The sequence below is a fragment of the Mustela putorius genome, unplaced genomic scaffold, assembly GCF_011764305.1.
Source record: "Mustela putorius furo isolate JIRA1106 unplaced genomic scaffold, ASM1176430v1.1 tig00003987_pilon_pilon_pilon, whole genome shotgun sequence".
Taxonomy (NCBI): domain Eukaryota; kingdom Metazoa; phylum Chordata; class Mammalia; order Carnivora; family Mustelidae; genus Mustela; species Mustela putorius.
In genome coordinates this window covers 15,984,046-15,999,545 of record NW_025422126.1, presented here as the reverse complement: position 1 = coordinate 15,999,545, position 15,500 = coordinate 15,984,046, and the positions used below count along the sequence as shown (strand labels likewise).

The 15,500-nt window shown below is 39.7% G+C and overlaps 1 protein-coding gene across 13 annotated transcripts in view; it reads left to right on the top strand.

Annotated features, from left to right (window-relative positions):
• Nucleotides 1-6,103: 6,103 nt before the first annotated feature.
• The window catches only part of PICALM (phosphatidylinositol binding clathrin assembly protein), a 114,695-nt gene continuing 105,298 nt past the window's right edge, over nt 6,104-15,500 (top strand). For 5 of the 13 annotated variants that reach the window (XM_045071353.1, XM_004763534.3, XM_013061915.2 and 2 more), the window contains exon 1: nt 6,105-6,544. In XM_045071353.1, the coding sequence (XP_044927288.1) occupies nt 6,415-6,544 (130 nt within the window). In that variant the 5' untranslated portion in view covers nt 6,105-6,414. Of the gene's footprint in view, nt 6,545-15,500 lie in introns of all 13 variants that reach the window. The other 8 variants (XM_045071355.1, XM_045071354.1, XM_004763526.3 and 5 more) reach the window with 3 other exon arrangements.

The following is a 15,500-nucleotide window of genomic DNA, read 5'->3' as shown; positions in this document are numbered from 1 at the left end:
GGTACTATTTCTCCATGTTTTATTTTTAAGGAAACTGATTAACTTGTCCAGAGTTATGAACCTAAGTGTGTCTAACTCCAAATCCATTTCTTCTCCCATTGTCTTAAATGAATTACCAAATCTCCTTTAGATTATTGATATATATCAACCAAAACTCAGTATCCTAATTTTAACATTAAAACCATTCTTATTTTAGTTCAGTGTTGCATATTCTAATACATTTGTACTTTATTCAGCCTCTTTAGACTGCAAAGAAGGGACCCCAGGTATCTTAATAGCTCAGGTATCATATTTTTATTCTGCTTCATAATTAATGGGTTTTGATGATGATTCAGGGTTAAGGTTTGGTTAATCTTCCTTTTTAAGGGAAGGATGGCACTTAAAAACTAATCTACACATCATTTTTCAACAGGTATATAAGGTCAAAATACATTGTAAGTCATATTGAAATTGTAAAATTAATACACCCTAAAGAAAGGAAAATGTGGCAGGAATAAGTTAAAGTAAGAGAGAATCTTATATGTGAAAGAAACTGGAGGTCACCGTGGTTATTTGCTTTTTCAGCATGCTAGGTAAAGCAGTCATTATTAAAGCCTGTATGAAACGTTTTTGAAATTTTTATTTTAAAAAAGATTTAATTTATTATTATTTTTTTATTTTTTTTATTTTTTAAGATTTTATTTATTTATTTGACAGAGATCACAAGTAGTCGGAGAGGCAGGCAGAGAGAGAGAGAGAGGGAAGCAGGCTCCCCGCTGAGCAGAGAGCCCGATGCGGGACTCGATCCCAGGACCCCGAGATCATGACCTGAGCCGAAGGCAGCAGCCTAACCCACTGAGCCACCCAGGCGCCCAAAAAGATTTAATTTATTTATTTGAGAGAAGGAGCATGCAAGTGAGGGGGAGCAGCAGAAGGAGAGGGAGCAGCAGACTCTCCCTTAAGCAGGGAGCCGGACAGGGGGCTCGATCTCAGGACACTGAGATCAGGACCTGAGCTGAAGGCAGGTGTTTAACTGAGCCATCCAGGTGCCCCCTTTTATGAAATTTTTAACAGTACATGAAATAGTATCATGAGAAACTTAAGCAGTGAGAGTTTAAACTTAAAAGTCAGAGAGACCTGAGATCTATTCCTAGTTCCCCACCTAACAGCTGAGCAAATTTAAGCAAATTACTTAACTCTTCCTAAGCCTCAATTTCTCTTCACCAGCAAAATGAAGAGAAGTATATTAGGCATGGTAGCTAATTACTATAAAATACAGCATCATAATTTCAGAGGCATAATTTAATAAAACAAGTAAAATCCAACACAGGTGTTCCTCGCCATGTTTGGATGACATTTCCACAAGGATCAATTTGGGGCCCTAGGCTTCTTGCATTTTGTGGTTTTGACTTCCTCTAAATTCTTTGAAGTTTTCATTCAGCTGGTAAGTATGGAAAGAAAGAGAATATGGAGGGGCCCCTGGGTGGCTCAGTGGGTTAAATCCTCTGCCTTCGGCTCAGGTCATGATCCTGGGGTCCTGGGATGGAGGCCCCCCCCCCCCCCGCATCGGGCTCTCTGCTCAGCAGGGAGCCTGCTTCCTCCTCTCTCTCTGCCTACTTGGGATCTCTGTCAAATAAATAAATAAATAAATAAATAAAAGAGAATACGGAGCGTGTGTAGGATGTTCTAGAGGTTCTGTGGGCCAAGCCTTAAATGGGTTTCATCATTTCTATTCACATTCCACTGGACAGAAATCAGTCACATGACCCTGACTGATCAGGAAGGAGGCTGGGAAGTATAAGGTGTGTTGTGAAGTAAAGGAAACAGACTTTGGGGAACACAAAGTTGTCTCTACTAAGGTCATGAGGTTGTTTTAGGGTTTAATTGAGATAATGCATGTATGTAATGTGCTTAGCACAGGGTATGCCACCTACAAAGTTATATGTTCTTATTATTATCACAAGTATGTATGCTGAGAATGTAAATAAGGATCCCACAGTTAGAAGTGGAGTATTTGCTTGGAGGTCCTAGTAAGAGAACTCAGATACATTTAAAGGAAAGTCCTGACCTTTTAAAGGTTATGATCTTTAATTCATTTGGCAGCATCAGAAGATATAAACAGACAGATAAGGGAAGAAGCGGATGCCAAGGTGTTATCAGCTTAGCTAACAGAATATCAAAATATCGTAATTTAAACAACTCTGATTTCCAAGAAGAGTGGGAATACAATAAACTGCTAGATTGTTTGGCTTTGGGAATGAGCATAAGTGAAGTAGTAAGGAGTAAAAATTCTAGTTCATTCTGTTTTCCATATTCTCTTTCTCTATTACTATCTTACTTCAAAGTTTAGACCTCTTCAAGATTCTTCAGGAGCAGTAAGTTTTCTTCACCTCACTTATTTCTCTTCTGCTGCCACTTAAAATATTGTAAGCTCTAAGAATAGAGACCAAACTTCTCTTACACATTATTGTATCTTTGAATCTAGCAATACCTAGTATGGAGTATGCAGGCAAGAAGAATTTGTTGAATAAATGTCATTTGTATTGGTAGATGCTTCACGTTTTGGTGAAAGGGTATAAATAAAGTTAATGGAAAGACAAATTTTTAAATCTTGCTTATGCCACTATAGTATCTGTGGAATTCTGGTACTTCTTAAACTTAACTATTTTTTTTTTAAATATAGAAAAATTATATAAGCACTTGACTCCTAAAACTTGTTCTTTCCCCTTATATTAAATGGTACAATCCATTTTAGAGTTATAGTAATGAGAATTAAATTTATAAGTGTTCCAAACACATAGAAGACACTAAAAAATGTTTTAAATGGTTTCCATTTCCCCCTGGACACCAACCTCCCTACACCATACTTTGTCATTTGAGAGCCTTGGAAAGATCAAGTGCTATTCAAATTTTTCCGTCTTTGTTTCTATTCATTTGTAATTAAAGCACATAGACCTTTAAGTTGGCAATCAAAGTAAAGAGCTTATCAGTTCCCAAAGGGCTGATGAGTTCATTGTTAAAATAGTATATAGCACCTAGAACAATGCCTGACACACAGTGGGTGTTCAATACATATATTTTTGTGAATGAACTAATACTGAAATAAAGATGATCCTTCAGATGGATAATTACAGAATGGGCATGCTGTAAGTGTGAAAAAAGTGGGCAGGTTTTATCCAATGAGAGGTTTGTAGTAGTGTTTCCAAATAGGTGACTTCTATGTGTTTTCATTCATTTATTCATTCATTCATTCATTCAACTAGCATTCTACTGTGTGTCTACTATGTATCAGCCACAATATTAACAAGAAGATATCTCTGTCCTCATGCTAGCATAATAAAACAATTATAAAAATAATTAGTAGGAGGATGTGTAAGATACTACATGAGTAACAGAAATAAACTGCTGACTACTTACGAGGGTGTGAACCAGAATGGCATACCCAGTAGTGTGACACTAACTGGACTAAATGTGGAGGACTGGAGAGAGATAAGGCTCAACAAACTATACTTAGGTAGGGGCTAGATCATGAAAGGCTTTATATGTCAAACTGAGAGTCCTAAATTTTATCCTCTAGAGTAGTGCATGGGGTGCTACGAAGGTTTTAATACAAAGAAAAGATTCATATTTTAGGTTCAGAAAGATCTGGATTGGACAGTTGAGGTATGAGAAAGAGAGAGAGAAATCAGCTAAGAAGTTATTAGAATAGTCTACATGGGAAAGAGATCAAAAATGATAATAAAGCTAGAACTAAGGCAATAGATATGATGTTAGAAAGAAAATGGGTTTGAGGGATATAACTAGATTAGGCTGGGTAAGAGAAATAAGAGAGAAGGAGGGCTAAGAATAAGTCATGGTTTTCTGACTTGGACTTCTGGGCAGGTGGTGAGGCCATTCCTGGAATAAAGAACAAAGATGATGATCTGCATGGACGAGGGATATGGAATGGGCAGGGACAAGAGAAATCATTTTTGGCTATACTGAGCTTGAAGCATCCGTGAGACAAGTAAAGATATTTCTTTAACAGACCAAGGAAAGAAAAAAAAAAAAAGAAACAGACCAAGGAAAGTAGAATACACAGAAAACTTAAGGATATAGGACAGGGCAGGTAGGCCCATCAGTAATTCCTATCCTTAGAATATTTTCCCATCATCTTCAAAATTTCTTCATATCTTTCAGTTCACCATTGTACATAAACTTCTATAATGATCACTGACTATTTACTCATTCAGAAACTTATAAAATGCATCCTCGAAAAATGTTCAGTTATATTACCCTTTAATATTCATAGTAGTGCAAAAAATACAAGTTTCCTGCTGTGTACTTAGGAGTAACTTTTACATTTTCCCTGAGGTTGAAGTATTTAGCTATTGGCAGCCAAATGCCATGCTCATATTGACTGACTTCAGCAAGAGTTATTATTATTAGTGCAGATGCTCAGGTCAACTGGGAATTCACTCAGTGGAACCCATAGAAGGGCAGCAAGGATGGCATGCAACATGCCTTGAGGACTGGGTGACTGCACGGCACAATGGACATGGGGCAGCAAACTGGGCACCAAACTGTAGATGGACTGCAGAAGCACTGAAGGAAGTCACTACCATTTTGTGAAATTTGGGACTGGCTTGACAAAGATGAAGCCTGCTGATTTAAGACTGTATGTTCTTGGCAAATCATGGTGCTGCAGAATTTCACCAGCCATAGTGAAAAAAGGGGGGGAAGGGAACGGGAGGAGACCACAAAATCTGTGATATGATACATAAAATGTTAACTATTAGCTTTGCATCTTCTGAGAGTCACCAGATTGAAGCACGAATTTTGGATTTGGCTGGCAGATGGTGTACACAGACTTTTGGAGTATGTTAGCATTTCATTTGGAAGTAGCAAGATTACATAGGACTATCACAGTAATTTAACACTCACAGAGATTTTAAAATTTATCCCTAAACCTAGTTAAATATGGCCCTAATTACATTTTTAAAGGCTCATAGAACAGATTCACAGGATATAGTAATTCCTCTAAACTGTCTACAGGTCAGGTGTCAGTGTCTCCTTTCCCTGAAAATCTGGCTCACCCAAGAGAAAAAAGGCCAAAGGGAAGGAAAAACTAAACCCGGGGAGACGGCAGGTAGTGATGTCTCAATTCTTTGAATGGGACTTCTCTATTTACCAGCCTTCTCACTTCCTTCTATGGTCTGGGCCTTTAATCACCTCCACAGTGAGCCTTGTAGGGTCAAGCTAATCTCTGTTGACATCATCCTACTACTTCCCTTTTCAAATTCCAGTGAAGTTATGTGTTTCCTGTCCTATTTGACACGCTAGAGAAAGAATACAGGACGGTTAGTATCTAAATTTAGTCCAGCAGTAGCGTGTCTGAGTTTTCAGAGGAGAGATCAACAAAAACCGGTGACATTTCCAAGTCTTTCAAGAAAATGGGAAAAACAAAACAAAGCCGAACCAACAAAAACCATACCCAACCCTCCCGGGGTAAGTAAGTAGTGAGAGCTTCAACCGTTTCACAGTAGGGAGAGGCCTGCTGGCCAGGATCCGAAAATGGGCCAACTGAAGCGTTTTCTTTTTCCTTAAAACCAGGAGGACGGCTTTGGGGGGCGGGAATCCCTCAACACAATCTTGACTCAGCCACTGAAGTTCGGAGAGCCGGAGCCCTGACAGCCCCCTCCCCACGCCAAGCCGTGAAGGTGGCCGCACCTCCTCTTTGTCAAGCCGTTGGTTTCAACCAAAGGCAACAAGAAGACCCTTGGGGTGGGAGAGAGGTAAAACGGACGCCACTCACCAGCTCGCCCCCGGCTCGCGGGACTCGCCGCCCCTCCCCCGCCCCACCTCCCCTCTGTGACCCCCGCGTCCCGCCACGGGCGACCTGTTGGCAGGGAGCGTCACGTGACGCGGCCCGCCGCGCACTGCCCCCGGGCGGGCCTCCTGTTGCGCCCGCCGGGCGGGTTCCATCACGTAACGCGCGGGCGCCGCCCCGCTCTTCCCTCGCGGAGCGAGGGAGGGCGGGCGTCGAAGAGGAAAGGGAAGGGAAAAGGGGCGGGAGAAGGAGACGGAGGGGCGGCGCCCGAGTCACGTGACCCGGGACAGCCCGGAAAGCTCCGAGGAGGAGCCTGGCGCCGCCATTTTCCTGCAGCTGCCTGTCCCTCTTGCCCTGCCCGGCTCCAGCTGACCAGGGAAGGGGTGGGCTGAGCTGAGGCGGGGGCAGGGGAGTGCCCGACGCCGTGCCTGACCCCGCGGGTGACACGAGCCGGTTCTTTCCCGGCTGGGTGGCAGCGCGCGGCCCTGAGCCCCGCCCCAGGCCGGCAGGCGGAGAAGGAGCCGGTGGGGGTAGGGGGTGCGGTGGGGGGTGGGGGTCCTCCGGCGCTTGGGGGTCCCAGTCCCCGCCGGCTGCCGAGCGGGAGGGGTGGCGGAGGCGCCGCAGAGATGTCCGGCCAGAGCTTGACGGACCGAATCACCGCCGCTCAGCACAGTGTCACCGGCTCCGCGGTATCCAAGACAGTATGCAAGGCCACGACCCACGAGATCATGGGGCCCAAGAAAAAACACCTGGACTGTGAGTGAAGCCGACCACGGCCTCTGTCCCCGCGACCCGCGTTCTTCCCTCCTCTTTTCTTACCCCTTCAGCTGCCTCTTCCTTCCCGTCGTCTTGTCTGGCACGGCGGGTCCTGTGCTGCTCCGAGGTGTGTGCTTTTTGCTTCCATCACACCTGCCTTCACGGCTTCCGTTCCCTGTCTAAAAATCCCTGATAAGCCACTCCCCCACCCCCGGGTACCTAGAAGACCCTCGCTTTCCTGCCGGTTGCGCCACGAAACCCCAATACACTCGACCAACTTGGCTCTCCACGTAGCTTTTCACCTCCCTGCTGCCTCTGTCCACTGCAGCCTTCTGCTCTTTCATACGACCCCCACCCCCGTCCCGTGCTGCCTAGTCGCCCTCTCCTGAGCGTCTCTCGGCTTGCTCCCGGTCTCACCGCCCCATTGTTTCCCTATTAGCCTTCGAGTTCCGTAAACGCCCGGTTCCGTGGACCTAGATCCCCGTTTCTCCTCTGAAGGCTGCCTCCCTTGAAGTGATTCCCACTCCTTTGCTCCACTGGTCAAGTCTCTTCTGTCCGTTCCCTTCTCGGGTTTCTCTTCCAGCTTTCCTCTCCCCTTTGGGTGACATTTCTTTGCCTCTGTAGCTTCAGTTCGGTTCCTTCGTCTCATTTTGTGTCGGACACATCAGACTCATTATCCGACTCTTAGCCCAGATTACTTACTTTGGGGGAATGAAAGTAAAGGTACTCCGTTTGGTGTAGGGAACGCTTTATGGGAAGTTGGGATTTATAATTGCCTTTGGTGGAATTTAATCATTCTATTTTCATGCTTTTTAGATAAGTTGTGAATGTCAGCCCCCCTCTCCCCCTTGTTTCTTTTTCTAATGGGGTCTGGAAAAGGATTGGCTGATAGTGGTATCATTTCCTGGAACTGTTAACCCTGGCGGTTTGAATTTAGAAGGTTGAGTATGAAGTGTAGATTATTGGGATAAAAAATGGATTAGTATCAAACCTACAAATAACCTACATCTCTTTTGAAAATGCTAAAAAGGTGATTGATGATGCTTGAGTTTGGACTCCTTTTTAATTTAAGCTGGTTTTCTCCGGGAACCAGCTTCTCTTCTCCGGTGTAATATTACTCCATTCACTAACTTACATACAATTACCATAGCTTAACTCCTCCCAACTTTTTCCAGACCTGGAAGCCACTTGTAATATCCTCATTTTTCTTTCCTTTACCTGGAGGTACAAAGCTCAGTGGATTACTCAAGGTTTGACTCAGTGGAGTGACCTAAAACTTTTCAGGGAAATAAAACCTAGGGAAATAGGCACAGTAATAAGTTCCTTTTTAAAATGGCAGCTGGACACATTTGCCTGACTGACTTATTCTCATGAAAGTAACTTTGCTTTACTGTTTGGAGCAAGAGTGAGCAAGGCCTGGAAGGGAATTCCCTGACTGTGAGTCCTGTTTTGATTTCTCTTTTGGGCTTTGGCTGTAAGGTCTGCACTTTAAAGAAAAATGTACAAAATGTGAATTCTTCCAAGATAGTTTGCTCATGAAGTGCTGTTAGAACAAGTTATTGCTACAGACAAACCCATTATTCATTGTGACTGGTTCCTTCACTGTGGAAAAGTTAAAAAAAAAAAAAAGTCATTACTGCTTGGTTCTCCTCTAATGCACTGGTCGTGCAGGCTGCTTTTAACTCTCAGTCCTGCCTGTTTAGAAAAATGTAGAATATATTTAAATGCTGACACTTTTTTTATATATGGAAAATTCTTTAAAATGAATTGTGAAACCGTACGTGATTTTTTTTGATTATCTGATACGTGGAGTAGATAGTTTTGCTCTTTACTTCCCTTCAAGTGACTGCTTGGTTTGCTATAGCCAATCTTACCGTTTGACCTAACTGTTAATTCTTACTGTTTTTTATTTTTCTTTTTGGTGATGGGGGGTAGGTGAAAAAACTACTTCTTTCTGTAAGAACTGTTTTCCTCTAACGGACTTCAAAGTGATAAGTGATAAGGAGGGTGATGCTTGTGTTTTATTAGTGTTACCCTTTTTCTCTTGTAATAGCAGCTACTGCAGATGCCAAATGGTATTAGGTTTGGAAAGTAAACTCAACATTTGTAGCTCTTTTCTACCACTGCTGTAAGCTCCGACCTTAGAACTTGAATATTCTTGGTAATGTGTGATTTTTTTTTTCTTTAAATCCGTATAAGTTGCTACTACTCATCTAGTTCTTTTAAAGTAAGGTTTTAAAATACTCTTTTCCCTATATAGTTTTAAATGCCCTTGTAACAAGTTTTTAATAATGACCTAAATTTATGTTAAGTGAAGACTGGCCAATCAGTGGTTTTTCTAAACATCTTTCTACCCACACACTTTAACATGCTTCCAGAAAATTGAAAAGGCTTTCACAGACAGTTCTGTGTCATGACACCATGAACTTCAGGCTTTAATGTAGAAATAATTTTTTCTCTTCTAGGAATTTTTCTTTCTAGTGAGGGCTTAGATCAGTTGCATGTTTTAATATCTTGAATGACTGTTTTCCTCATCAGTTGAACTTAGTGAAAGCAATTTCATTTTTTTTTAAAAGATTTTATCTATTTTATTTGACCCAGAGAGAGAGAGAGCGAGCGATGATCATAAGTAGGCAGAGAAAGAGGGGGAAGCAGGCTCCCTCCTGAGCAGAGAGCCCGATGTGGGGCTTGATCCGAGGACCCTGAGATCATGACCTGAGCCGAAGGAAGAGGCTTAACCCACTGAGCCACCCAAGTGCCCTGCAATTTCATTTTTTAAATGTTAGTGTATAACGAAAATATGTCCAGGACTGTTCCCCCCCCCCCCATGGGCCTTTAGACTGTGGAGGAGGTTTCTGTGTACTTGACAAGGTGTTTGCATATTAGGAAGTGATTATTATAATCTACGACTTAGGGCTTAATTCATACTATATTATATACTTGTTTTAGAAAATTTTTTGCTTTGCTTATGGGTGTCTGTAGGTAATAGTGTTAACTAGGGTCCCTAGTGTGAAGAGTTGTCCAACTTGAAATATAAATGTTAAAATGAACACGATTTGCATTTAGTTTCGGGTCTCTAATGGTTGTAGTCAAGGTAGAAGAATAGCAGCCCTTAAATTGGAAGGACTTCGGTTTGCCAGGCACTATTAACTGTTACCTAATTTAATCCTCTCTTATGGCTACGGGAGAGGCAAGCCATATGCTCAGGTAGTAGTTTCTAACTCAATTTAAAGAGGATATAGAATGCTTCAAACATCCATAATTATTCAAATATAAACAAAACATAATTTTAATTAATTAATTTATTTTTGAAGAGAGGGTTAGGGGAAGAGCAGAGGGCGAGAAAGAGAGAGAATCTTAAGCAACTTCCACAGCCAGCACATAGCCCAACACGGGGCTTGATCCCACGACTCTGATACAATGACCAGAGCAGAAATCAAGACTCTGGATACTTGACTGACTGAGCTACCCAGGTGCCCCAAAACACAGTTTTTTAAATTTATAAATTCTTAATTTAAAAACCATTATTATCTGACTTCATAACCTTTAGTCTTATTTTGTTTTTTTGATAGGAATACTTAAATTTTTTTTATATATTTGTTTAATTTCCTGTCCTTGGGCATTTACATTCTAACATGTTGCACTGAAATACAGTATTTATGTTAATGGTAATAATGGCTTCACTTTTTTATCTGTATTTTTTCCCACTTAATTTCCAGGGACACTTCATTCCATCCATCATCTGCTTTATATCTTGGGAAAAAATCAAGATCTTGTTCTTATTAAGAAGCATCAATTATTAGTGTATCTCTGTAGTAGATATAATGTGGGATTTGTGTGTTGTGTGCTGGATCTATACCCTGCTTAAATTTAATTGTGGAAATAATTCTTTTGAAAGTTAAGAATTTGTGAATATATTGAATATGTAGAAGATGGAATTTGTATTTGGGTTAGTGGTTTGTATAACCATTGAAAATGTATGTAAAATATCAGAAAGTACCTGAAATAATTACCTTTTTAATCAAATGTATTGATGTATGACTTCTATTGGGTGCTTAGTTGGCATATTGTTGAGAAGGTATTTGGTAACTGGGATCTGATTTGCAAGAAAAGGTGCATGTGAGGAAGAGATTAAGTGGGAAATCTGCCCCAAGATGTGTCATGTTTAGAAATAAAGTAACAGGCTTTCCAAATAGATCTTGTTTTAAAGAAGCAGTTGTTTCGTGGTTAACATGTGGACTTACTATTCTTTTCTTTTTTTTTTTTTTTTTAAGATTTTATTTATTTATTAGAGAGAGAGAGAGCGCGCAAGCACAGGCAGACAGAGTGGCAGGCAGAGGCAGAAGCAGAGGGCGAAGCAGGCTCCCTGCCGAGCAAGGAAGCCCGATGCAGGACTCAATCCCAGGTTCCTGGTATCATGACCTGAGCCGAAGGCAGCCGCTTAACCAGCTGAGCCACCCAGGCGTTCCCTTATTATTCTTTCTTATAAGAATTAACCATATGATTTATATTTTCCCTTTTCATTATTTAACCAATTCTGTCCCTTATTATTTAGTCTTTTTTTTTTTTTTAAAGATTTTATTTATTCACTTGACAGAGATCACAAGTAGGCAGAGAGGCAGGCAGAGAGAGAGGAGGAAGCAGGCTCCCTGCTGAGCAGAGAGCCCAATGCGGGACTCGATCCCAGGACCCCGGGATCATGACCTGAGCCGAAGGCAGAGGCTTTAACCCACTGAGCCACCCAGGCGCCCCTATTTAGTCTTTAATAGTTCTGAAATACAGAAAATGGTAATGGAGTCAACCTAGGTCAAATGCCTGAGGTATGTAGCAGAACTACGCAAATGTAATTTTTTTCCTTGTGGTATATACAGTTAAGTTTCTGAATTGTATGTACTTTAAAAGAGAAACTCAGAAGAGAACTTTATATATAACCATTTTGGTAGCTGCATTATTTGTAATTAGCAAATTAATTCTAAAATGTCTGCAAAAAGTACTTAGGCTTCACTAATGGATTTGTTATTTTAAAAAATATTAGATTCCAGTCATCTATTTTTTAATCCTTATAGGAAGGCTTTTCATGTTTACTGTATATGTATCTGAATAATTTTTAAAGGTGTTTTCAAATTTAGAGTGGCAGATGAGGAGTAACCTTTCATAAGAGGTAACTAGGCTTCCCCCTCGCCCTCCATTTGATTTGTGAAACACTTCTATGAAATATTTAATCAGATGTTTTAAATATTTAATCAGATGTTTTAAAGGTACGTTAATAGTTAAAAAGTAGTCTTTTCTAATTAATTGCCAGAATTGCATTATTTTAAATTATTTCTTTTGACCCTGATTATCATTTAGAATATTTGATGTAAACATTTACCATAATGCATAGAAAGAGCTTCTCTTCTGTTTCCTTTATTTCCAAAATGCTTAGTTTCAAGATTTCCCCTTTCAAATCAAAGATGTAAGAAAAATAAACTTAAAGGCTTCTTGGCAAGAGGTTAGAGCCTACCAAGAAGAAATAGGGTTAGGTTTTCAAAGTACAGCCTTAGTATTTGCTCTTCCTGCTCTTTTGGTGGCTGAAGTGGCATTTCCGTTACTTTGTGTTCTGTCTCCATGTGTTCCCCGTTAAACTGTTTTATACATTTCTCTAGAGAATTGAAATGTTTGGATTTGACCTTTTAGAGTTTTATATGTTCATTGTGTATATGGTTCTTTTAATGGAGAAACATTTCTCGGTAGTCAGATTTTACGAATGATAATTCTTTAGAGGGGAATTCTGATGAACTTGAATTTTTGTATTAACATGTTCAGAGTTGTAATTTGCTAGATTATGGGAATACAGTATTAAGGATTTTTAAAGTTATACTAGAATGTAGTGGCAGTACAAAATCCTTGTATTTATGCATTGATTGTTTTATATTTATTTAACTAATATTTATTTGTGTTTATTTTGTCTTGGGCACTTACTGTACTAAATACTTTTATTAACTTTATTTCTTTCAACAACTTTGTGAGCAAGGTTTTTATTATTATCACTGTTTTACTGAAGAAGCAGCTAAGGTGCTGAGAAGTTCAGTAATTTGTTCAAGGTCATAATCAGAAGAAGGAGAACTAGGATTTGAGTTCAGGTGGTCTAGCATCAGGTTTGTGTTTTCATCTCAGTGTGATGTTTTAGTAATGCTTTTCTGTTCCAGAGAATGAATAAACCATGTTCATTTATCCATGGCAGTAGTTCTTGAAATGAGGTCCTGGCACTTAGGGGAGTTCCAAAGACCCTTTCAATTTATTTTTAAATTTTTGTTTATTTTTTATTTCTATTAAAAGATTTTATTTATTTATTTGACAGAGATTACAAGTAGGCAGAGAGGCAGGCTGAGAGAGAGGAAGGGAAGCAGGTTCCCCAGTGAACAGGGAGCCCAATGAGGGGCTTGATCCAAGGACCCTGAGATCATGAACTGAGCTGAAGGCAGAGGCTTTAACCCACTGAGCCACCCAGATGCCCCCCTTTCAGCTTATTTGTGAGGTCAAAACTGTATTCATATACTGAGACATTATTTGCCTTTTTTCATTTTTGGTTCTTTCATGGGTGTACAGTGGAGTTTTCTATTAATCCAGATAGTAAAAAGTTTTGCAAAAAGGTAAAACAGTACCACTGTTCTAAATTTTAGTTTTGAAAAATATAGTTACTTTTCATGAAAATTGTTAACATGTAGGTGGGGAGGAATAGGTTGCTGGGTTACGGACATTGGGGAGGATATGTACTATGGTGAGTGCTGTGAATTGTGTTGAAAGCCTGGTGATTCACAGACCTGTACCCCTGAAGCAAATAATATATGTTAATAAAAAAATAAAATATAAAAAAAATTGTTAACATGGAATGAGATTTATTATTTTAAAAAGGATTAAGAGATGACTTTTCAGTTTTCAGTTTTAATCCCGAACACAGTAAATACCAATAGAGAAAATCCACATAAACCAAATCCTACCAGGGTCCTCAATTTTTAAGATTGGAAAGGTTCTGAGACTAGTAAATGTAACCCCAAGGAAGAGTGTATGTTAGGGAAAAAGGATACTCAGAGCAGAAGTAGATTTAAGAGGTCCTTTAAACTCAGTAATTTGGCAGGTAATAGTGACCCATCCTTAGGTGGACTTTGAGCAAAAGATGGGGCATTAATCCTTTATGTCACACTGTTAAGTAGATTGGGAGGAAAGTACAATGTGACTTGGAAAGGAGACTGCTGGGAGCAAAAAGAGTCTACTAATTCTTTCCCTAAAAGGTCTTAATAAAGTCCATTAATTGGGACTCCTGATCCATTTTTCCTCACCTTTAAAAAAATTTTTTTTTATTTTTTAGAAGCAGCTAAGCTATTCTTTTTCAGCCATGCACTTTAGTTACCAATTGTGCTAAAGTAAGTTCTTGACCCCCAGACTATTAGCCTTTGCATATACCATTCTTTGGACACAAAATAGTTTTTTCTCTGTCAAAATAGATACCTCCCTCCTTTTAAACGTTTTAAAAACTAACTTGTGTTCCTTAACACTCATAGTTAAAGTACCTTCTTTTTCTAAAGACATTATTGAATAATTCCCCCTGGTTCCTGTCATTCCAACCTTTTATCACCATTTAAAGTTTATAATTTTGTTTAAATTGGCTCTATAGCTCAAGGTTTAGAGCACTGGTCTTGTGTAATTTTGTTTAAACTATAGTTGGTATCATGCTTTTATATATGTTTGGGTTCATCCGTGTTTTCTCTGTAGAATAGGAACTGTACTTTTCTATACTGATCTGTATCTCTTCTTGAAGTACTTCATCAGTGATCCTTTGGGTGCTCAGTAAGTATTGGATGATTACACATAATCTCTCTTCACAGGTTAGACTATTCCATGAACAACTTTGAGACACAGTATAGAGATCTGTTGGTATAAACATTCAATAATATTTTCTTAGTTGCAGTGAGTGGTAATTACCTGATTTCAAAATTAAAAGTTGGTAGCACTGATTAAAAATATAAAAGATTGCTGTGTTTCGTGGAACCCAGGAAGGCGTTAAGAGAGTTAGTTTTGTTGAAATAGTAGATGATATCAAGATATTGTCTCAGAAAAAAAAATGGGGATTGCAGTAAAACTGTATTGAGACATGTTTTTGAGAATCTGTTTTTAAAAGTAGAAATTTAAGAATTAAGCAGGGGACCAGCAGTAGATTTGAAATGTTTTATCAGATTTTCTTCCTCATACAACTCCAGGAGGTATTGTATTGTAGTCTGTGTGCAGGGGGTCTCCAGAGTACTAACTGTATGGTAAACTCATTTTAGATGTCAGGAAGGATAAAGTACACTTAATAATGTCAAAATGCAAAAGGAAAGTAATGATTGTTTTAGAATGAATCTTTATGAGATGGGAGGCAAGCGTTGGAGAGGAGTAGTGATGGTATGCTAGTAGGACCACCATCTCAGCTGTAAGTTGATTCTAGGGGCAAGTGGGGATTGCTGAAAGTTTTCTCTGAACACTTGGAATTCTAGCAGTAATTTCCAAAATGGTGCTGATATTTGTAGTCATAAACTTACTACTCGAAAGCATCCACGGGGCTCTGATTTTACTCAGGGGACACTTCTTCCAAGTGGTGGTTGAAGCAGCTAGCATTACTTACCAAATTTCTTCTCTCACTAAAGATTGTAGGCATACTGTACAAGTGACTTCATATTTATACTTAATGTATGCGTTTCTTGTGGTTATAGATCTCTTCATAAGACACTAAGCTCCAAACAAGGGTTGTGGTATATGTATGTAATGTTAAAAATTTTATGTGTTGTAATAATCATTTATCTTGTGGATGCCTAAGAAATATGAATGCACTGTATTTTAGATACATCTGATATGTGAAAATCTTACTGTAATTCAAGTATATGCCCAAAACTAAGCAGCAGGATAGTATTCACATCATTCACACAGGGTTGGCAGACCC